The 24,785-nt window shown below is 45.2% G+C and overlaps 1 protein-coding gene across 1 annotated transcript in view; it reads left to right on the top strand.

The window, feature by feature from the left end:
• Positions 1-7,684, top strand: part of LOC111968167 (pre-mRNA splicing regulator USH1G-like) — a 17,401-nt gene extending 9,717 nt beyond the window's left edge. The window contains exons 2-6 of the mRNA XM_023993740.2: positions 2,174-2,399; positions 3,639-3,869; positions 4,145-4,306; positions 4,746-5,506; positions 7,602-7,684. Of these exons, the coding sequence (XP_023849508.1) occupies positions 2,174-2,399; positions 3,639-3,869; positions 4,145-4,306; positions 4,746-5,504 (1,378 nt within the window). The 3' untranslated portion in view covers positions 5,505-5,506; positions 7,602-7,684. The remainder of the gene's footprint in view (positions 1-2,173; positions 2,400-3,638; positions 3,870-4,144; positions 4,307-4,745; positions 5,507-7,601) is intronic.
• Positions 7,685-24,785: the final 17,101 nt, after the last annotated feature.

Raw genomic sequence — 24,785 nt, 5'->3', positions numbered from 1 at the left:
CTCGTTTGAGGAGTCCGTCCTTTAGCGTAGGACTTTGTTACGTGTGCGCTGCAGGTCGACACGAGTTCGTTGAGAGAGTCGAGGGTCAGATCTGTCGCGTTTGGGCGTGTGTCCCTGGGTTCGTGTTGTTCCTGAAGCCTTTGCGTCATGATGAAGTCTTCCTGATGGCTTCGTCGCTGTGTGCATGTCATGATTCTTTGTGCTGTCCCTGTTGATGCTCAAGATCTCTTGGCTTGTCCTGTTTGAATAGGTAGATTCTTGGGCTGTCCTGTTGATAGTCAAGAATCTTCTTTGGCTGTCTCCGTTGATAGTCAGATCTCTTGCTGTTCCTGCTGATAGTCAGAATCTCTTTGTGTCCTTTGCGTTGATAGTCAGATCTCTTGGCTGTCCCGTTGATAGTCAGATCTCTTGGCTGTTCGTTGATAGTCATATCTCTTTGATGCACATTGATGGTGATGATGACGATGCACATTGATGACGATGCATATTGATGATGATGATGACGATGTACATTGAACCTATAAATGCATGAATGATCAAATGTGTTAGTATGGACTATTTGCATTGTGTGTCCCCCCACAACCCCTATTTTACGCTGCTGCTACTCTCTGTTTATCCTCTATGCATAGTCACTATACATTCATGTACATATTACCTCAATTAGCCCGGCTAACCGGTGCCCCCGCACATTGACTCTGTACCGGTACCACCTGTATATAGCCTCGCTACTGTTATTTTCACTGTCATTTTACAGTTTTTTATTTTAATTTCTTTACTAATCTATTGTTTACCTAATACCTATTTTTTTACTTAAAAATTGCATTGTTGGTTAAGGCCTTGTAAGTAAGCATTTCACTGTAAGGTCTACACCTGTTGTATTCGGCGCACGTGACAAAAACTGTATTATTAAGACAGAGTTAGACTCCTTTTAGATCATAATGAATATGATTATGTAGACAGGGGGTGACCTGATCCTTGATCAGTTTGTACAGACATGCAGGAAGTAGAAATCAGGGTCAAGTGTATGAAGAACAGCCAGCGTTCATCAGGACGCAACATTTTGGAACGTTCAGATAGAAATATGTTATGTAGAACAAACATGCCTCTCTCTGACATGTAGAATAATGAATCACAACTGCTCTATTCGTGGCATTTCTATCTGCAATGTTCGACAACATTTGGCAACTGTACATGGCCCAGGTGTTGACCTTGTGGCTCTCTGGGGTCACAGCTTCTCTGGGTGTCTGTGAGAGAAAAGATTCTCAGTCCATATGTTGAATAATACATGTTAACATCGCTGTAATGTTTCACCTGCACCACCTCAATTATTAATCACACCATAGCCACGCTGGGCCGGATGGGTGAGGGCAACACAGGAAAGGGGAGGGGCTCTGAGACGCAAAGCAGGAAGTGATATATAACTGTCATGTCATGACATCCATGTGTTGTGTAATATTTGCGCCTTTTCATCAAAAGATCCCTCACTGTTTGAGGGTATATATTTCACTTTGTATTTATTTAAAGGTATAATTATAAGTTGCAGAGTCATGGTCTGTAGTCAGCAGAGTAGAAATGGTAGTCAGCAGTACCGTAGAACTGAAAACGACATGAGGTCACCCAATTGGGTCATCTTACTTCCTGAATTTAGTGTAATGTGAAAGAGGATATAGGCATAGCTAAGCAGGGGTGGGTTCATTTTCTCTGTTCTGTAAACCTGTTGATTTACAGAGTCATTATCGGGTCTTTATCATGTCATTATCATGTAATTAACATGTCATTACCAGGTCATTATCAGGTCATTATCGTGACATTATCAGGTCATTGCCATTATCGTGGCATTATCATGTCGCTATCAGGACATTATCAGGTCATTATCAGGTTATTATTGGGTCAAAGTCAGGTCATTATCGTGTCATTATCGGGTGTCACACACATAGAGTAGGTACACACACCATGGCTCAGTTTCCCGGAACCAGATTAAGTATATTCCTGGATGGAAATCGAGTGTGATTTTTTTTGGTCCAAAAGTAGCCTAAATCTGAATCTAGGAAAGTATATGTTAACATCTGTAATTGATGGACTATGCTGAAGCAGGGGGTAAAAGGCCTGAGTTTTATTATGTACTGTGTCTTTTTAATCCCTGTGTTCCTTCTCTTCCTCTCCCTCCTCCCAGAGGTGACCCTGACAAGTGTGATATCTGGGGCAACACGCCGCTCCATCTGGCCGCCGCCAACGGCCACCACAGCTGCCTGTCCTTCCTGGTATCGTTCGGTGCCAATGTGTGGTGCCTGGACAACGACTACCACACGCCCCTTGACATGGCTGCCACCAAGAGCCACATGGACTGTGTCCGATACCTGGACTCCATCGCCGCCAAGCAGTCTGTTCACAACCCCAAGGTGAGGTATCAGGAGCAATGACAAGGATCAAATGCAGGAAGAAACTTTACTGAGACTACTAAATGACCATTGGCAGGTATAGCCTACATATCATTTTTAAATGTATGTCGTTCTGTCCTTGAGCTGTTCTTGTCTATTAATGTTCTGTATTATGTAATTTTTCATATTCAATGTGGACCCCAGGAAAGGTAGTTGCTGCTTTTGCAACAGCTAATGGGGATCCAAATAAAATAGAAATACCAATTTTATACCAGTAGGTTGTAAAAAATATATTTTACCATCATATTTGTATCCATTTTAACAAAATATTTGTATTTGAATTATATTTCAGTTATTGTTTAAATTATATTGGTTACACACCCGTTCTGCCAGTCACATTCTGACGAAAATCCCCAAAGTACACACATCCATGGGTCGCTCCTCTTTTCAGTTCACTGCAGCCAGCGACAGGAACGAGCTGCAACAAACACTCAAACTGGACAGTTTAATCTCAATCTCTTCATTCAAAGTCTCAATCATGGACACTCTTACTGACAGTTGTGGCTGCTTCGCGTGATGTATTGTTGTCTCTACCTTCTTGCCCTTTGTACTGTTGTCTGTGCCCAATAATGTTTGTACCATGTTTTGCGCTGCTGCCATGTTGTGTTGCTACCATGCTGTGTGGTTGTCTTATGTATCTCTTTATGTAGTGTTGTGGTGTCTCTCTTGTCGTGATGTGTGTTTTGTCCTGTATTTTATTTATTTATTTATTTTAAATCCCAGCCCCCGTCTGGGATTAAGGGAGGCCTTTTGCATTTGTAGTAGGCCGTCATTGTAAATAAGACTTTGTTCTTAACTGACTTGCCTAGTTAAATAAAGGTTAAAGAAAATATAATACTAATTATGAACAACTTCCTAATATTGAGTTGCAAACTCAAACCGGTGCGCCTGGTGCCCATTTTGCCTTGCCTATTCAACCTCTGAACGGCACACATACCCAATCCATGTCTCAACTGTCTCAAGGTTTAAATATCCTTCTTTAACCTGTCTCCTTCCCTTCATCTACACTGATTGTAGTGGATTTAACAAGTGACATCAATAAGGGATCATAGCTTTCACCTGGATTCACCTAGGTCAGTCTGTCATGGAAAGGGGTGTTCTTAATGTTTTGTATACTCAGTTTGAATTGTATAGCCTAACCTGCAATGGTGTATTTGTGATATTTAAATAGTGACTAAATAGATCTGTCTCTTCTACAAGCTGGTGGGCAAGCTGAAAGACAGAGCGTTCCGCGCGGCAGAAAGGAGGATAAAGGACTGTGTGAAGCAGCAGCAGAAACACCACCGGCGGCTGGAGAGAATGTTCCTGAAGGAGAGCGTAACGTCGGATAACTCAGACGCCATGAGTTTCTCTAGTTATAACAGCAGCAGCACGCTAAGCCGCACGCTTCCTCAGTTCAACGCGGTCACTTCCAACATGCCATACTCACAGGTCAGAGGTCAAAAGCATTTCTTCCCTGCTAACTTCACTGTCAATTGCTCATGAATGCATTTGATATTATTTTGATAGTCTATGGCAGTTTGAGTAAATCATTTGATATTGTTTTACGTTCCCTGATGAATAAGTTCATGAGTAAGCTCAAGAAATTTCAGCTATTGATCATTGTCCTTTTTCATGTGTCAAACTCTGTCTTGCTTTACATTTAGTAAATTATCTGTTTAATGTCCTCTCCTGAGTCCACGTTTCGATCTTTGCAATCTATACAGGCCACTGTACACTCCACAACCAAGGGGAGGACCAAGATTCACAAGAAGCTGGAGAAGAAGAAACAGGTGGACGGCACCTTCAAGATCTACGAAGATGGGAGGAAGAGTGTACGTTCGCTGTCTGGCCTTCAGCTTGGCCAGGACGTCATGTTCCTCAAGCAGGTAAAAAGAGACGCAACACCCAAAACAGTTGACTAACGGAAAATACAATTTAGAAAAATAAACACACTATGCTCCCAAACATTAAATGGAGAACCCATTACATTTCCCACAGGCTTAGTGCTGAAACCTGGGTTATTTCCATTACATTTCCCACAGGCTTAGTGCTGGAACCTGGGTTATTTCCATTACATTTCCCACGGCTTTAGTGCTGAAACCTGGGTTTATTTCCATTACATTTCCAGGCTTAGTGTTGAAACTGGGTTATTTCCATTATATTTCCACAGGGCTTGTAGTTGAAACCTGGGTTATTTCCATTACATTTCCCACAGGCTTAGTGCTGAAACCTGGGTTATTTCCATTACATTTCCCACAGGCTTAGTGCTGTAATCTGTGTTATTTCCATTCAAATGGTTTGTCTTCATTGATGTTCCTTCAACAGGGCACTTACGCCAACTCTAAGGACCACTCGCGCCTCAACATCCGGGACATGTTCCCTCACCACGGCAACAACCACGATCACCATGACAACGACCACTACGATGACGATGAACGTGCCGACACCCTCTTCCACATCTCCCGTGCCATCAGCGACCCGGTTCTCCACGAGGCCGCCTACTCCGAGATCAGCACTGACTCGGGCCGTGACTCCCTTTTCACCCGGCCCGGTCTTGGAACCATGGTGTTCCGACGGAACTACGTCTCCGATGGCCTCTTCGGCATTGGAGCCCGGGACGAGGGTTCCGTGGCTGGCTCCGAGCCGGTGGGCCGTGCCCCTAACGTCCACCTCCGTGGCCGTCTCCCCCGGCGCCAGCCCAGCCTGGATGATGCAATAAAGATAGACAGAATCATGAGCGCCCTGAGCCTCCCGGAGAGGACCCTGCAGGAGCTGCCCTGGGAGGAGGCTGACGTGGGCCTGGACGAGGAGCTGCCCTGGGTGGAGACTGACGTGGGCCTGGACGAGGAGCTGGAGTCTGAGAGTGGACGCCTGGAGACTTTCCTGGCCTCCCAGAGCCTGGGGGAGTTCATGCCCATTTTCAGGAGGGAGAAGATTGACCTCGAAGCTCTGTTGTTCTGCTCAGACCAGGAACTGACCTCCATACACATCCCACTGGGACCCAGGAAGAAGCTGCTAAAGGCCTGTAAGAGACGGCTGGACACCCTGGAGGAACCAGAGGGAATCAAGGACACTGAGCTCTGACGGTCAGTATTACTGTAGAAATTACTATATGAAGTCTATGACAGGCAAAGCACTGTTAAACATGGCTCAAACAGCAGAAGGAATCATGGACACTGAGCAAGGACACTGAGAGGGTCAGTACAACAGACTTCCTTCCTATGTGTTTGTAGCTGATAGATAACTAGGGCCAGTTTGTAGCTGATAGATAAATAGGCAGGTCTTGTAGCTGATAGATACTAGGGCAGGTTTGTATGCTGATAGATAAATAGGGCAGTTTGGTAGCTGATAGATAAATAGGGCTCAAGTTTTGTAGCTGATAGATAATAGGGCCAGTTTGTAGCTGATAAGATAAATAGGGCAGTTTGTATCTGATAGTATAATAGGGCCAGTATGCTGTATCTGATAGCATTAATAGGGCGTTGTATGATGATAAGGGCCAGTTTGTAGCTGATAATAAATAGGGCCAGTTTGTATCTGATAGAATAATTAGGGCAGGTTTGTATCTGATAGATAAATAGGGCCAGTTTTGTATCTGATAGATAAATAGGGCCAGTTTTGTATCTGATAGATAATAGGGCCAGTTTGTAGCTGATAGATAAATAGGGCCAGTTTGTATCTGATAGATAATTAGGGCCAGTTTGTAGTGATAGATAAAATAGGGCCAGTTTGTTGTGATAGATAAATAGGGCCAGTTTGTAGGCTGATAGATAAATAGGGCCAGTTTGTATCTGATAGATAAATAGGGCCAGTTTGTAATCTGATAGATAATAGGGCCAGTTTTGTAGCTGATAGATAATAGGGGCCAGTTTGTATCTGATAGATAATTAGGGCAGGTTTGTAGTGATAGATAAATAGGGCCAGTTTGTTGCTGATAGATAATAGGCAGTTTGCTGAGCTGATAGATAATTAGGGCCAGTTTGGTAAGCTGATCGATGAATAGGGCCAGTTTTGTAGCTGATAGATAAATAGGGCCGCAGTTTGTATCTGATAGGATAAATAGGGCCAGTTTGTATCTGATATATAATTAGGGCAGGGTTTTCGTAGCTGATAGATAAATAGGGCCAGTTTGTATCTGATAGATAAATAGGGCCAGTTTGTAGCTGATGATAAATAGGGCCAGTTTGTAGCTGATAGATAAATAGGGCCAGTTTGTATCTGATACATAAATAGGGCCAGTTTTGTATCTGATAGATAATTAGGGCAGTTTGTATCTGATATAAATAGGCCAGTTTGTATCTGATAGATAAATAGGGCCAGTTTGTATCTGATAGATAAATAGGGCCAGTTTGTAGCTGATAGATAAATAGGGCCAGTTTGTATCTGATAGATAATTAGGGCCAGTTTGTAGCTGATAGATAAATAGGGCCAGTTTTGTTGCTGCATAGATAAATAGGGCCAGTTTGTAGCTGAATAGATAAATTAGGGCCAGTTTGTAGCTGATAGATAAATAGGGCCAGTTTGTATCTGATTAGAAATAATAGGGCCAGTTTGTAGTGATAGATAAATAGGGCCATCGTTTGTATCTGATAGATAATTTAGGGCAGGTTTGTAAGCTGATAGATAATAGGGCCAGTTTGTTGCATGAATAGATATAGGGCGCAGTTTGGTAGCTGATAGATAAATAGGGCCAGTTTGTATCTGATAGATAAATAGGGCCAGTTTGTAGCTGATAGATAAAATAGGGCAGTTTGTAGCTGATAGATAAATAGGGCCAGTTTGTAGCTGATAGATAATAGGGCCAGTTTGTACTGATAGTAAATAAGGGCCAGTTTTGTATCTGATAGATAATTAGGGCAGGTTTGTAGCTGATAGATAAATAGGGACGTTTGTATCTGATAGATACATAGGGCAAGTTTGTAGGCTGATAGATAAATAGGGCCAGTTTGTAGCTTGATAGATAAATAGGGCGGCCAGTTTGTATCTGATACATAAATGGGCCAGTTTGTAGCTGATAGACTATTAGGGCAGGTTTGTAGCTGATAGATAAATAGGGCCATCTAGTGGAGTGCTTAGTAAAATGTAGACTATAGTAATATTTTATTTCCTCTATATAAAAAGTCAATTTCTAAAGAACAGAGATCATATTGTAATGTATTTTTGTTTTGTTCATCCCACGAGAGAGATGACATGGTGACATCTGGATACTTTACTGTCATTCAAGATGACACACAGAGTCCTGTCTGACTATCAGCTCAAGTCCATGGAGAAGGCTGTGGCCTGCCTATCAGCTTCAATCTCATGGAGAGCTGTGGTCCTGTCTGACTATCATCTCTAGTCCATGGAGAGCTGTGGTCCTGTCTGACTATCATCTCTAGTCCATGGAGTCCTGAGATGGTGTTAGGATTATCCACACAGAGCTGTGGTCCTGCCTGACTAATGGCTCTCCCCAGGGACAGCACTCCCTGGCTGGGGACACAGAGAACATTACACTGGGGTCTGGTAGAGTCCCTAGGGACCTGGTGCCGTGCATGAGAGGGCGTCTTTAATTACACACCCAGATGGTCTGGCAGGGCCAGGTGTGCCGTGGGACGGTGCCCACTCACGTACTGTCACTGGCACGGAACAAACACACTCACATGTTTCCCATATGGAATACTGTCATTAATTTGCAACTGAGCATTTGATCATGTTTTTTGTCTATATATTTGTGCAAACGTGTAATGTTATTTATGTATTTATTATTTATTAATAGAAAATGTTTTGTTTATTGTTTATTACAGACATTACTGTACAGTTTTGTTACTTTAGTATGTATAATAATGTTACATTTGTTACATCTGTTACATTTTTTAAAATGTTTATTCAACCTTCATTTAACTAGACAAGTCAGTTAAGAACACATTCTTATTTTACAATGATATGTGTGTATCCCAAATTGCACCCTATTCTCAACATTTTATATTTTTGACAAGGGCCCATAGGGATCTGGTAAAAAAAAAAAAAAATAGTGCACTACGTAGGGAATAGGGTACCATTTGGGATGGAGCCATGTTTCTGTTTTTAAGGACAGTTTGCGTTTTATTGAAGATACTGGAACATGAGGTTATCAGTCAGTCAGTCTGTCTGTGGCTACCTCTCAAATAGAACTCTATCCCCTATGTAGTGCACTACTTTTGCACAGGGCCCATAGGGATCTATATAGGGAACAGGGTACCATTTGGAATGCATTCTGTCTGTGCCAAAGTAAGTGTTATCTCAGGTTGCTGCGGGCATCCAGTTCGGGGTATAGTGTTTCACAAGAGTTCTGCCTGTGGACTGGTGGACTCGTATGCATGACTGTGCATGAACAACCTCTCCCTCAATGTTTGTTTTTAACCTTTATTTAAATAGGCAAGTCAGTTAAGAACAAATCTTATTTTACAATGATGGCCTAATGTCAGCAAGACAAAGGAGCTGATCGTGGACTATAGAAAAAGGAGGACCAAACGGGCTGAAGTGGAGCGGGACGAGAGTTTCAATTTCCTTGGTGTCCATATACCCAACAAACTATCATGGTCCAAACACACCAAGACAGTTGTGAAGAGGGGACGACAAAACCTTTTTCCCCTCAGGAGACTGAAAAGATTTGGCATGGGTCCCCAGATCCTCAAAAAGTTCTACAGCTCCACCATCGAGAGCATCCTGACCGGTTGCATCACCACCTGGTATGGCAACTGCTCAGCATATGCTCACCTAGGCGGTGTCAGAGGAAGGCCCAACATTCAATCAGGCACATAATAACGACACATTTCCCAGAAAATAGCCTTAATTAAAGGTCCAAGCATTTCTCCGGCGAGATTTTCACATGCCAAAGGAATAGATTAGCAAAGAGTTAAATCGACATTCATTGACTAGGAAACAGATCTTGCGCTTTTTTAATAAAAGTAGATTATGTTTTCTCATGCATCACATTAATCACGCAATGATAATTCGTTTGATGGATACCCTAGGCTTTATACGACATTATAAATTACGTCGAGATTCCATCTTAATTCGCTCTAACTTTATGGAAAAAGGTTTATTCAATAAATCCAGCAACTCCTCTCATACTGGGAAGAAAAAAATAAAACACATTTTCAGGCCTTAAGGGCAATTTTATTTCAAATATAGTAGTACACGGACGGAGAAAATCCAATAAGCGTTTTATAGTTACATCGTTAGGGTAAGTTTACCAAAAGTAGACACATTCCAATCAGTTTCTGAGACAATCGCCCAGACTTTGTAGACAGTTTAATAATGCTTAAACCTCATCTTTATCAAATGATCCATTAAAGGGACCAACTCAAAACCTACGTACGTCTACGTATGGGTTGTTTAAGTTGCATCTCATTATATTCCCAGTATTACTTTATCAAATCTCTAGTAATCGATTATACACACATACAATTTATCATATTTTCATATATTCACAGAATCCATATAGAACATTAGAAATTCTTAGGTACTCACATCAACCATTCCATTTGCGTTTTCAAGGACTCTCCACAGCTACGAAGCAGCTCTCCAAACATACTCCCAGCAGAACCCCCAAAAAGTTACTTTTGTTTCCTGGAGAATGACCGGCCCGTCATTGGATCCTCAACGGTCCTCTAACCTCCCAGAAACCACGGCAAAATCAAGTCTCACAGGAACTATAGACCTTCCGCTGCTTTCTAAAATATCATCGCGCTCTCAATACCACCCGTGATATTCTATGATGGCTAGTGAAGGAACGGAACCCCAAGATAACGTTATATCAAAGCTTATTATCCAAAATTCAATAATCTGATTAAGCATATTTCTATATGTTACTATCCAAACGTCAGATTAAGACTCATTTCTATAGTCACACAACTCTCATATCACAGTCACACAATGCTATTCCCAAACATACCTAATCAATGAGTTGTTTTTCAACAATATTTTTACCTGCAGGAATATTTTCTAATTTATATCTCATGATTAGTTCCTAGGATAATGCAACTCATACATTTACATTTTTCAATACTTCTAAAATGGGGTACATATTTAAAACAATTACAGGTTTAAAACAATTACAGGTGCACCTTACTATCTTATACAATATCATAAATTGTCTTAACTAGTTCACACAGATTCCAGATGTTTTAACATTAAATGGCCAAAACTAGTTCACACAGATTCTAGATATTTAACGCTAAATTACCAAACCCAGTGCATACCTGGCTAGCACATTTAAAATAATTGGAATTCACCAATTCTGAGGATCACTTAGAAGGTTTCACAGACACATTTCAGAATGAGGTCCTTCTTCCAATAGAGTTTCACCAGGTACCGTGCATCACACAGAACCCACAGTCACCCTGGCCCCTCAGCCCTACAGACCGCACCAATCCCCACTGTGATCAATTCAGTGTCAGGACGGCTCTAGGTGGCCCGCAACCAACCAATGATAGGTGTCTGAGTGTCTAACTCTCAGATCATCCTCCACTGACCCGGCCCTGCTTATGCCTCCAAGGTGCCCCCCTCACACAGGAATACACACTTAAAGCCTACGTAACAGAGGCTTTTCTAAAAACTCCACTTTGCGTGTTTCGCTCACCTCTTTATTTAAAAAAAACTACGTTCGAGATGTGGTATCCACTCGGCTCACTGCCTCTCAGATCAAAGGTGGGTCCATCTGTTTTGTTCCCGAAGTGTAGTCTCCCTGAGAGCCCAAGTTTGAGGGATCCCTCGTGCACGATTTACCCAGGTCGACAGGAGCGGTCACCAAGTGAAGATTCACATCCCATCCTCGTCGCCAAATGTGGTGGTTGATTTCTTTACTATCAAATGAGGAGAGACAAACTTATCACACAAGTCAGAGTCATACTTAAACTAACTCTGTAATCACTTATTAATAAGGGAGCAGGTCAATACAACGCACACATATAAAGTGAATCGATTGAGTGCTCTACTATAATAATGATTGGTCATGGCTGGTCGACGATTCACGGTCAAATGATTCGTTGAGAGCCCCGAGTCAAAATTACAAAGGTCTTTTATAGCCAAGATACACCCCTTTCAACCTACATGACGAACAACATATATATATAGAATGGGTCACAAGGTTAAGATTTGTATGAAAGATACCTATAATACATAGCAGACAGTATCTGTCCCGCCGGATCCAAACTGGAACCATGTCTCCCTGGTACGGTATAGAACAAAAACATTAACTCATGCTCTGGAATGCTCTTTAGGTTTTATCACCCAAAAGACATGGTAAATCTCCTGTCAGTGTTATCTCCCAGAGGCCCATCCTCAGTAGAACACACAATAGTTAATAATTCTCTATTCTGTTGCATAAAACAACCATTTGATCCAATAAAAGTATTATAACATAATCTTGCAATTTTTCCACCATACTGTTCTCTTTGCTACCGCACAGCAAGCGGTACCGGAGCGCCAAGTCTTTGTCCAAAAGGCTCCTTAACAGCTTCTACTATAAGACTGCTGAACAATGAATCAAATGGCCACCGGATTATTACATTGCCCCCCCCTTTGTTGTTACATCTGCTGCTCGCTGTTTATTATCTATGCATAGTCACTTTATAAATTACCTCGACTAACCTGTACCCCCGCACATTGACTCGGTGACTCGGTTCCCCCTGTATATAACAGATATTGTTATGTAATTTTCTGGTGTCACTTTTTGATTCATTTTTTTTTACTTTAGTTTATTTAGTAAATATTTTCTTAACTCTATTTCTTGAACTGCATTGTTGGTTAAGGGCTTGTAAGTAAGCATTTCACGGTAAGGTCTACACCTGTTGTATTCGGCGCTTGTGACAAATACAATGTGTTTTGTATGTAACTTCAATGATTATGTATGCACTCACTACTGCAAGTCGAAAATGTGTGGATACAACCTTTGGAATACAACACAAGTCATGTTTGGATGTACTCTCACCCACAACAGTTATTAAAAATGTGTATTACAATTACAACTTTTTTGATGCTGTTTGTTAATATCTTGGTCATTTCAACTGTAATTATAAAGATGATTGAGCTGGGTAGGTCTTCCTACTGTTTCTGTCACCCGTGTTACCAGTGTGATAACATGACTGACAGCTCCTGTTCTGATTAGAACAAGACAGAGTTGATGTAGAGGGAAGGTCTGATAGCCTAGTGCTCTGATGTCCCCTGGGTCGTGTTCAATTAGAGAGAAAATATTTTTTAAATGGTGAGAACTATTATTTGAGTTTTCCATTGCGAAACATTTAGCCAAGTGTGCTCAACTGAACACAACCCTGCACTCTGCTAAACCAGTTTTAGTGGTAGTCCAGTTCACTCAGGATCCCACCAGCGCTCCTATTCCCTTAAATCATTAAGAGCACTGCAGCCAACACTGTACCTGGCCAGCAAAGAACACTGGCCAACAGCCCATTAAAACACTAATCTACTCATCTCTCTCTCTCTGTCTCTCTGTCTCTGTCTCTCTCTCTCTCTCTCTCTACACAGTGAGCACTAAGCAGTCGCTGCTAATCTTCTCCTCCTGACTTAGCCCCCCTTTCCCCCACTACCCCTCCTCCTCCTTTCCCAGGCCCTCTGCCAAGGTTACAACAGGGATGAGAGAGGGAGGAAAGAAAGGAGGGGGAGGGGAAACGAGGACTGCAGGGGAGGGACCTGCAGTATGCATGAGGAGCTTCGGTGAAGAGAGAGGGAATAAGCAGCAGAATCATTTCTGGAGCTGGCTTTGTGTGTGGTGTGTGACACAGGGACTTGCCCCGGCTCACTTAACTCACACCCATAGAAGCCACAGGACGTTCCCAGAGCTGCTGCTGTATTAAACAAGGACTGCACTACAGGAACAACCTGACAAGGAGAGAGGAGAAGAGAGAAAGGAGAGAGAGAGAACACAGAGAAGAAGAGGAGGAGGAGAGGAGAGAAAGGAGAGAGAGAGAACACAGAGAAGAAGAGGAGGAGGAGAGGAGAGAAAGGAGAGAGCACAGAGAAGAAGAGGAGAGGAGAGAAAGGAGAGAGAGAACACAGAGAAGAAGAGGAGGAGGAGGAGAGGAGAGAAAGGAGAGAGAGAGAACACAGAGAAGAAAAGGAGGAGGACGGGGAAAGAGAGAAGTACACATCGTGTTGGAGAAGAGTAGAGGAGGAGAAGAGGAGAGGAGAAGTGGGGAAGAGGAGAGGAGGAGGAGAGAAGTGGAGGAGGAGAGGAGGAGGGGAGTACACACCACAGCTTGTATTAGAAGGAGAAAAGGAAGGTGAGAACTGTTGGAGTGGTTGTAAAGGAGCTGAACTTCCTGTCATGTTTACTTCAGTCCGGACCCTTTGTGTTCAGGGCACAATGTCCAGGCTACTATCCTCAGAGTCTGGCCGCTGCCTATGAGACCGTCCATACAGCCGCTGCCTATGAGACCGTCCATACAGCCGCTGCATACACCGAGCACTGTCGCTTTTACCGTACTTTGTTGTTGGTCAGGAGGGAGGCACAAAGGGAGCTGAAATGCAGAATGTACCGGAGGAATGGAGGGAAGAACAGAGGGCTGGAGGAGGAGGAGAGATGGATGCTAAACCCTGGGAGGGTAGAGAGGCCTTATTCCAAATAAACCCTGTAAACTCCAAACAGGACATGGACAGAGGGAAAGAGAATGGAGAGACCGGGGTTAAGGAGAGGAGGAAGGAGAATGGAGAGATGATGAAGGAAGGGGGAAAGGGGACGGATAAAGAGTCGCTGATGATGGAGCTGACCCGTTTGGTTCAGAAGACAGTGAAGGAGAGTAGCTGGTGGGAGAGGAGAGGCATCGACATCACTATCCTGGTCCTGGCCTTTCTCCTTGTTACCTCCAGTACTCCATTCTAACACCTGTCTCACCACCCACTCCATTACTACACCTATGTTCAACCCACTCTCAATACCACCTGTCTCACACACTTCCATAAACCTCTTTCCACACACTCCCATACACCTGTCACACACACTCCATACACTGTCCTCACCCCACCAATCAACATACACCCTGTCCCACACACTCCATACACCTGTCCCTTACAACACTCCATTTACACCTGTCTACACACTCCATACACCTGTCTCACATACTTCATACACCTGTCTCACACACTCCATACACCTGTTTCACACACTCCATACACCTGTCTCACACACTTCATACACCTGTCTCACACACTTCATACACCTTTATCAAGGCCAACATGTTATTATACAGTATATTTATATAGTGTAGGTTTACCTCATTCAGTTCATCCTACCCCCAGGTAAGACATCTACCTGCACACTGCAATACATACACCCGTCTCACAGACTTTATAGTGGTCCTCTCTGGCTCAGTTGGTAGAGCGTGGCGCTTGAAATGCCAGGATTGTGGGTTCGATTGCCGCTGGGTCCACCCACATGAAAACGTATGCACGCATGACTGTAAGTCGCTTTGGATAAAAGTGTCTGCTAAATGGAATTATTATATACTAAAGGTAAACATATAGCATAGTTTTACCACATTCAGTTCACAAGGTAAGACACCGTGTCACAGCTTGATCTGAAACACCTGTCTTGTGCTTGTCTCCAGCCCCCACCAGGTGTCTCCCATTTTCCCCATTATCCTCTGTGTATTTATACCTGTGTTTTCTGTTTATCTGTTGCCAGTTTGTCTTGTTTTGCCAGGTCTTACCAGAGTGTTTCCTGTTTCTCCTGTTCTCAAGTTCTTGTTTTCTAGTCTTCCCTATTCTAACCTTTCTAGTCTTCCTGATTCTAACCTTTCTGCCTGCCCTGAACCTGAACCTGCCTGCCGTTCTGTCCCTGATTGACTTTGCCTTGGATTACGAACCTCTGCCTGCCCTCGACCTGCCCTTTGCATGTCCCTTTGTTATAATAAATATTCTGAGAACCGAACTATCCGCCTCCTGTGTCTGCATCTGGGTCATATCCTGAGTTGTGATAGTACGAACTGGCCATGACTGACCCAGCAGACTCGGACCAGCTCCGCAACGCTGTCTCCTTCCAAGGAGCTGCGATTGGAAGACACGAGGAGTTACTTCAAACCCTTATGGAAGGACTCTAGATCTTGGAAGGATGCGATGACCACGCTTTCACTGCATTGCTTGAGCAATTCCGCAGATTATCTACTAGGCAGCAAGCCTCTACGGTAAACCCCCAGACTCTCAGTAACCGCGCTACCAGCGGCGCTTCTTCCCAGTCTACCCGAGAACCCTGCTTACCTCCTCCGGAGCGCCATGCTGGAGATCCGAGAACCCGCTGGGCGTTTCTCTCTCAATGCTCCCTCATCTTTGAGCTGCAGCCCTCATTGTTTCGCTCGGATCGCTGGAAGATAACGTACCTGATAACGCTGATGTCTGGGAGGGCACTCGCCTGGGCTACGGCGGTGTGGGAGCAACAATCCACCGTTTGCCTCAGTTTGTGGCGGAGGTTAGAAAGGTGTTCGATTCTCCGTTGTCCGGGAGAGAGGCTGCTCGGAAGCTACTTCAACTGTGCCAATGTGCCTCCGTCTTCTCTTTGTGGAGAAGAAGGACAAAACCCTGCGTCCGTGTATCGACTACCGGGGCCTTAATGACATCACGGTTAAAAAACTTTACCCTCTACCACTCATCTCCTCAGCTTTCAAGCCTCTCCTGGGGGTGACGATCTTCTTGAAGTTGGACCTTCGGAACGCCTACCATCTGGTTCGGATACGGGAAGGAGACGAATGGAAGACAGCTTTTAACACGGCTAGCGGGCACTACGAGTACCTTGTTATGCCATTCGGACTGACCAACGCTACCACAGTGTTCCAGGCCCTGGTCAATGATGTGCTCCGTGACATGTTGAACCGGTTTGTGTTTATCTACCTTGACGACATCCTTGTTTTTTCCCGTTCAGCTCAAGAGCACGTCCTCCACGTCCGACAAGTCCTTCAGCGTCTCCTGGAGAAACACATTTTTTGTTAAAGCAGATAAATGTGACTTCCGTCGCACCACCAACTCCTTCCTAGGATACGTCATCGCTGCAGGAAATATTCAGATAGATTCTGACAAGTTGAAAGCGGTGGGATATTGGCCTCAACCCACATCCAGAGTGCAGCTGCAATGTTTCCTGGGGTTTGCTCATTTTTACCGCCGTTTCATCCGGGGTTACAGCACCCTAGCTTTCCCTATCTGAGCACTCACCTCTTCCAAGGTTGCGTTCACGTGGTCTACAGCAGCTGACCAGGTGTTCTCGGACCTCAAGCATCGATTCACTACAGCTCCCATCTTAATTCATCCGGACCTGTCCCGTCAGTTTGCGGTGGAGGTCGAGTCTCAGCGTTCTGCCCAGGATCAAAAGCTGCATCCCTGTGCTTTCCTTAATGCGAGGAACTATGACGTGGGAAATCGAGAACTACTCGTGGTTAGAATGGCGTTGGAGGAGTGGAGGCGCTGGTTAGAGGGGGCGGAACATCCATTCTTAGTTTGGACTGACCATAAGAACCTGGAATATCTCTGCACCGCTAAGCGCCTCAACTCAAGGCAGGCTCGATGGGCCCTGGGTCCAAGAATGTGAAGCCTGACGCGCTCTCATGCCTGTATAGCCCGTTGCTACACCGTCTGACCCCGAGACCATCCTCCGTACCTCCTGTCTAGCGGCTGCAGTCATCTGGGGTATAGAGAGCCTGGTCTGTAACCAGATGTTTGTCCCAGACTCTGCCCTTTCTCCCGGTCCTGAAATGGGTGCATTCCTCTGGTTCCCGTTGGACCCTGGCTTTCATCCGACAACGTTTTTGGTGCCCCACCATGGTTCCTGACGTCTTTACATTCGTCGCCGCCTGTACTGTGTGTGCACAGAATAAGACTCCACGGCAAGCTCCGGCTGGCCTCCTTCAACCACTCCCTGTTCCTCACCACCCCTGGTCCCATATATCCCTGGACTTCGTCACTGGTCTTCCTCCATCAGATGGCAACACCACTTTCCTTTTGGTGGTGGATAGGTTTTCCAAAGCCGCCCATTTCATTCCCCTTCCCAAGTTACCCTCAGGCAAGGAGACGGCCCAGCTCAGGATGCAGCACGTCTTCCAGATCCATGGACTTCTGGTCGACATGGTCTCTGACCGCGGTCCTCAGTTCTCGTCCCGATTCTGGAAGGCGTTCTTCACCCTCATCGGGTCATCAGCCAGCCTGTCATCCGGTTTTCATCCCCAGTCTAACGGCCAGTTGGAGCGAGCCAATCAGGACCTTGTGACGGCTCTTTGTTGCCTCATCTCCGCCAACCCCATCAACTGGAGCAAGCAACTTGTTTGGGTGGAATACGTCCACAACACCCTTCCCTGCTCGGCCACTGGTCTCTCGCCTTTCGAGTGTTCCTTGGGATATCAGCCCCTGCTCTTCCCTGAGCAAGAGGAAGAAGTCAGCATACCCTCTGCCCAGATGTTTGTCCGCCGCTGTCGCTGTACCTGGAAGAGAGCCCGGTCCGCTCTTATCAAGACCACCTCCAGGTATCGTCTCGGGCAGAGGGTGTGGCTTTCCACTCGGGATCTGCCCCTCCGGATGGAGTTCCGCAAACTTTACCCCTGCTTTATCAGCCCTTTCCCCCCATCTCTAACATCCTTAGCCCCACTGCTGTTCACCTTCTATAGCCCCTCACCCTCCGTATACATTCCACTTTTCACGTGTCTAGGATTAAACCTCTGTCTCACAGCCCTTTGTCTCCTTTTGCCAGTTTGTCTTGTTTTGTCAGGTCTTACGAGCGTGTTTCTCCTGATCTCAAGTTCTTGTTTTCTAGTCTTCCCGGTTCTGACCTCTCTGCCTGTCTTGAGCCTGCCTGCTGTTCTGTCCCTGATTGACTCTGCCTTGGATTACGAACCTCTGCCTGCCCTCGACCTGCCCTTTGCCTGCCCCTTTGTTATAATAAATATTCTGAGAACCGAACAATCCACCTCCTGTGTCTGCGTCTGGGTCATATCCTGAGTCGTGATACACCTGTCTAACAACGGCAAAACTGGTTGAAATGACATCTTTTCAAACAATTTTGCTCACTGGGTTTTAGCCAGGTTGACAATTGGTTCAATAGTGAGAGTAACATTTAGTCTAGTTAAACCAGGCTAACGCCTTATAGTCTTTATAAAGGTAAAACATATTTGTATAGGTTTACCACATCCTGTGTAACATGCAGATGTGTTGTAAATACACAGAGAGAAGGGAAGTGAGAAATCCACTGTACAAAAACATGAAGGATTATGGCTGTAAAGTAATCCCAGATTTGAGTCATCTGGCCAAACAAGGTCCTCCAGAGGAGAAGGGTCAGGACCAGAAACGGATACCACGTGCTTGATAGCAGAATAGAATGTTCAGGGAAGCTGTTCTCTAATGAGTTTCAAATGGCAGGAGTAGAATGGAGTGGAACTGTGTTGCAAAATTGTCCAATGAAGATCTATTTTATGCTTATTTATGTAGCCTGGTCGCAGAGCTGTTTGTCATGACAATGACCATAGCAGTTGGCAAGGCATGAAAAATAGATCTGGGACCAGGCTAACGCTAACGGCTAGATGTTTGCCTATTCTACATTCCATAATGTGGAATATTTGCATCTAGAACAACGTGTAAACTTTCCACTCTTTGTTTGACCCCATTTCCTCCCAACTCCTTCCCCATATCCCTCTCTCCTCATCTACTCAACTACATCTCTCCTTCCCCATATCCCTCTCTCCTCAACTACATCTCTCCTTCCCCATATCCCTCTCTCCTCAACTACATCTCTCCATCCCCATATCCCTCTCTCCTTATCTCCTCAATGACACCTCTCCTTCCCCATATCCCTCTCACCTCAACTACATCTCTCCTTCCCCATATCCCTCTCCCCTCATCTCTCTATAACTACATGCTTCTTTCTCTCTTTTCCCATTTTGACTATCCCTCTGAGATTCAGGGTGGTGTTTGCTCCTCAACTTACATCTCTCCCATCCCCATGTAATATGATCCTCGTTCTCTCTATTTTTAACTCAAACTTATACATCTGTCTCCTTTGATCCCCATTATGCCCTCTTGGCTCCTCGATGCCATCAAATGTACAAATATTCTCCATCTGTTCCGCGACATATCCCTAACGTTACTCGCATGCATTTTCTGCTTTACTCCATTTCTTCCCTTCTCTCGTTTGCATTGTCCAAGTCCTTCTGGAGAGATGGTGCATGCTGGGGGCTCATCCCAGTCCTGGTGTTTGTCAGAGCTAGGGCTATGAGACTAACTGCTGCTGGGTTGCTAGTGTATGGTGTTATGAGGTAGGAGACATACGGGTAGATTTTTTGGAGCTGGTTATGATTGCGGTTATGTGCTGTGGTGAGTTATACGAAGTTGTGGGTCTTAGTGCCTATTATATCTAGGCGGTGATAGAATATGTCTGATACAGTCTTTGCTTTAGTGAAACAGAGATACATAGTTATGTACTTTCTCTACATCTCTGTTCTCTATCTTTAATCTGGTCGCTGAGCGAGTCCCCTCTGCCTGGTAGGCGCCGAGTTCTGGGCCGTTTCTTCATAGAGGCGGCAGTATAGATAGAGTGAGTACGGGGTGAGGTCGGTGGACTGGTGATGGGGTTAGCTTGTAGGGAAGGGGTATGGAAGTCTTATTGTAGTATATTCGTGTGATTGCAGTCTGTTTATGCAATTGGAATGATGTATGTTGGTATAGTCATTTCCTAGCCTGAGGACTTAGATGCTGATATATTGTAGATTGGACCGTCGAGATTTTTCAGTCGTAGAGTAAATATTCATACTAATGAGTGGTGGATTGGCTGATCCATGGTTCGTTTGTGTTTCATGATGATATGAGTAAGATGGGATCAATGGTATATAATTTTGAGTCTCGTTGATTGTTATGTTACTGTGGTGAGAGAGGGATCGATTCACGGATGGAGTCTTATGTGCCTGATATGACTCGGTTCATAAGAGGGAGCTTGTTCGTCTTGAGAGAGATGGGGTGATAATTGAGAATTTGAGTTAATGTTATTGAATTGATATTTATTGTTTTGTGAGTTTTAGGATGATATCTTTATTTTTGTATTTGTCTGGATAACAGAGAGTGTGAGTTGGAGGGTAATACTGGGTAGAAGGGATTTGAAATATGGGTATTATGACTAATCTTCATCGCATGGGATTCGGGAGTGCTTTGTATTGAGATTTAAGGTAAGGGATGAAGTCATAATTGTTTATATTGATTCTCGTTGTGTACTAATGGGCGATTATTGTGTCTTCGAATTGCCCACGTCTATGCAGCTGTTTGATGGTGTTTTCGTGCTTTTTTTTTGAGTTGATGGTTGATGGAGCCTGAAATTCAACAGTGACATGGGCATCGTCGTGTGGTTTGACTTTCACTAGCTACCAGTGTGATAGAATCATACCCTAAGTTTCTGTAGGCCCCGGACGCGTAGTGTTTTGTGATTTCTACTGCTGATTTCATACGGTCCCTGCTAGTATCTCCGAGTATTAATCAACATTCCTCATAGGGTTAGGTGAGGCAAAGACGAGAGAGTCAAGTATGTTGGTAATGATCTATTGATGTGTCATTTGAATGTATGATGATGGTTTGTAGTTATGGTGATTAGTTGTTATCTGTGATTTCTGTTTTGTTTTGGTGGATGGTGTGTAATTTGTGATAGATTAATTTTTTGTTGTCGTGTAGCTGTTTGTTTGATGGATTTGGGGGTTTTACATGTGGTGTCTTTGGTTATTATGGTGTGATCATGTTGTTGGATTAATGTGGGGATTTTTGTGTTGGGCGGGGTTGCGGGTGTGTGTGGGTGTGTGGTGTGTGTGTGTGTTGTGTTGTGTGTGTGTGTGTGTGTGTTGTGTGTGTGGTGGGTGTTGTTGTGTGTGTGTGTGTGTGGTGTGTGTGGTGTGTGTGCTGGTTTCCAGGTGTAGGTTACATCATGCTCTGTCGCTGTTAGGCTGCTGTTGTTTGAAACAGGAACATGTTGAGACCTGGTAAAGCTAATCATGTTTGAAAGGCTGACAATAACATTATTGTTTAGGCCCCTTCTTATTTACATTGATTATTCACTCCAGGCTGTGATGGTGGAACTGTCTGTGTCTGTATCTGTGGTGTGTGTTTCTGTTTCTCTCTGTCTGTCCCTGTCTCCTGTCCTGTCCCTGTCCCTGTCCCTGTCCCTGTCTCTGTCCCTGTCCCTGTGTCCCTTCCTGGCCTTTTCCTGTCCCTGTCCCTGTCCCTGTCCCTGTGCCCTTATCTCTCTGTCTCCTGTCCCTGTCCCTGTCCCTGGTCTCTGGTCTCTGGTCTCTGGTCTCTGGTCTCTGGTCTCTGGTCTCTGGTCTCTGGTCTCTGGTCTCTGGTCTCTTGTCGCTTGTTCTTGTCTCTTGGCTCTTGTCCCTGGTCCCTGGACCTGGTCCCTGGTCTCTGGTCTCTGGTCTCTGGTCTCTGGTCTCTGGTCTCTGGTCTCTGGTCTCTGTCTCTGGTCTCTGGTCTCTGGTCTCTGGTCTCTTGTCTCTTTGTCTCTTGTCTCTTGTCTCTTGTCTCTTGTCTCTTGTCGTCTTGTCCTTGTCCCTGGTCCCTGGTCCCTGGTCCCTGGTCCTGGACCCTGGTCCCTGGTCTCTGGTCTCTGGTCTCTGGTCCCTGCCCCTTTGTCCCTTGTCTCTATTTCTGCCCTTGTTCCTGTCCTTGTTCTGTCCCTGTCCCTGTCGTGTGTGACTGTATCTGACTGTGTGTTGTGTAACTGATTGTGTGTGTCCCTGACTGTGACTGTATCTAACTGTGATGTCCCCGTGCGCTTTCGAGTGGATCACTTATGTGACAATTACCATAATGCAACACACCTTTCAAAGTGTGTTGCATTATTGGGAGAAATTCTCGAGGCTTGTGCCAACATATCTGACTGCTGATGAACTCTACAAAATCATTCATATTCATCAAAGTCATGAAGTTCTGACTGCAAGTTCTGCTGCAGTTCTCTTCACTAACTTCATCTGGCAGCCATCGCCTGCATTGTGGGAGGCTCTATCGTCAACCAATCATTAGGCTGTTTTATTTGACCCACGCTTAACCTGACCAAAGACATGACTGAAACAGGAACCAACTGCGCCGCATCTCATGTGTACAGTGGATATAAAAACAAATTCATGTGATATTTGAGAGTCAATTCAATTGACATGGCAAGTTATTCTCTCTCTCTGTCTCTGTCTCTGTCTCTGTCTCTCTCTCTCTCTCTCCTCTCTCTCTCTCTCTCTCTCTCTCTCTCTCTCCTCTCTCTCTCTCTCTCTCTCTCTCTCTCTCTCTCTCTCTCTCTCTCTCTCTCTCTTCTCTCTCTCTCTCTCTCCTCTCTCTCTCTCTCTCTCTCTCCTCTCTCTCTCTCTCTCTCTCTCTCTCTCTCTCTCTCTCTCTCTCTCTCTCTCACCACACACACCTACTCATTGAAATGTTTTTCTTTACACACCATATAGTTAGTGATTGTATGATATTGTGTTGGAGACATGTTTATCTGGTCATTATGAAGAACAACTTCACTGAGCCTTGCAGTTGGAAAACCACATTACTGTCATAGATGCGCCTCCCCCCGACTTCACTCCTCTACTTGTCTACAGACGGTTGTTTTTGCCCTACACTCAAACGAGCACCCCCCCCCCCCCCGGTCTGTGTGTGTCCTGTAGGTCAGCTGAAGGACCACTCGGCGAGCCAGGCCCTGAGGACAGTCCTGCTGGTGTTCCTGGGCTTCTACTCTCAATACTGGCTACTGATGCATGTGTCTGGGTTCCAGCGTGCGTACAGCAGCCTCCTCTGCATGCTGCTCTGCAGGGCCATGTTCTCTATACCCTACATACACGTTAACATCTTCCAGGTGAGATGGTGAACGACACGCATGTACACACACGGACGGACGCACGGACGCACGCACGCACGCACACACACACACACACACACACACACACACTTGACTAAATTGTGTTACTTTTTATTATTTTTTACTTTAGTTTATTTGGTAAATATTTTCTTAACTCTTTCTTGAACTGCACTGTTGGTTAATAAGGGCTTGTAAGGAAACATTTCACGGTAAAGTCTACACTTGTTGTATTTGTGACAAATAAAGTTTGATTTGATTCGATAACATCAAAGTCAGGAATAAATGGGTAGTTGCTGATCTGGTCATTATTTGGGTTGATTAGTATTTGGGTCAAACTGTTAACTCAGTCTTTCGTAGAAAAAGCTCCCCCCCCTCCCCCCCCTCCTCCACACTTCACAATGCACCATTGTGTCCTCACAGCTTCTACCAAGAAATCTAACATTTCAGGCAGTTCAAAGGCTACAGAAGAGAAAAAACCCATTCATGCATAACTTTCCCAGACGGAGCCTTTCGTTTCCAGTCTATTGTGTTAATGAGTACAAAAGTTTTTTTTTTTAAGTGGGATTGAATGAAACAGTGGTTATTGGTGTAGTTAAACCCCATGGGGTAGAGGTGGGGGGAGGGAACACTTGTGTCACAAGTAGCGCACTAAAATGGGAATAGGGTGCAATCTGGGAGGCAGTCCTTATGTCCTTCAGGGTTGAGTACTAAACCTGAAGGAAAAAACCTCTTCCCCTAATAGTATGTTGTTGTACTGTTTGCTATTGTTGTCCCCATCCTCCCCGGTACCCCCACGGTGACTGTCCCTCTCTGGCCCTGTACTGTTGTCCCCATCCTCCCGCGTACCCCCGGTGACTGTGCCTCTCTGGCCCTGTATTGTTGTCCCCATCCCTCCCCGGTACTCCCACGGTGACTGTCCCTCTCTGGCCCTGTACTGTTGTCCCCATCCTCCCGGTACTCCACGGTGACTGTCCTCTCTGGCCTGTATTGTGTCCCACCTCCCCGGTACTCCACGGTGACTGTCCCTCTCTGGCCCTGTACTGTTGTCCCCATCCTCCCCGGTACTCCCACGGTGACTGTCCCTCCCTGGCCCTGTATTGTTGTCCCCATCCTCCTCGGTACTCCCCGGTGACTGTGCCTCTCTGGCCCTGTATTTTGTCCCCCATCCTCCCCGGTACTCCCACGGTGACTGTCCCTCTCTGGCCCTGTATTGTTGTCCCCATCCTCCCCAGTACTCCACAGTGACTGTCCCTCTCTGGCCCTGTACTGTTGCCCCATCCTCCCCAGTACTCCCCGGTGACTGTGCCTCTCTGGCCCTGTATTGTTGTCCCCATCCTCCCCGGTACTCCCACGGTGACTGTCCCTCTCTGGCCTGTATTGTTGTCCCCATCCTCCCCAGTCTCCACAGTGACTGTCCCTCTCTGGCCCTGTCTGTTGTCCCATCCTCCCCGGTTACTCCACGGTGGACTGTCCCTCCGGGCCCTGTATTGTTGTCCCATCCTCCCGGTACTCCACGGTGACTGTCCTCTCTGGCCCTGTAT

Source organism: Salvelinus sp. IW2-2015, linkage group LG8 (assembly GCF_002910315.2).
Source record: "Salvelinus sp. IW2-2015 linkage group LG8, ASM291031v2, whole genome shotgun sequence".
Lineage (NCBI taxonomy): Eukaryota > Metazoa > Chordata > Actinopteri > Salmoniformes > Salmonidae > Salvelinus > Salvelinus sp. IW2-2015.
The sequence above is the reverse complement of the archived record's forward strand: the minus strand, read 5'-3'. Positions and strand labels throughout refer to the sequence as shown.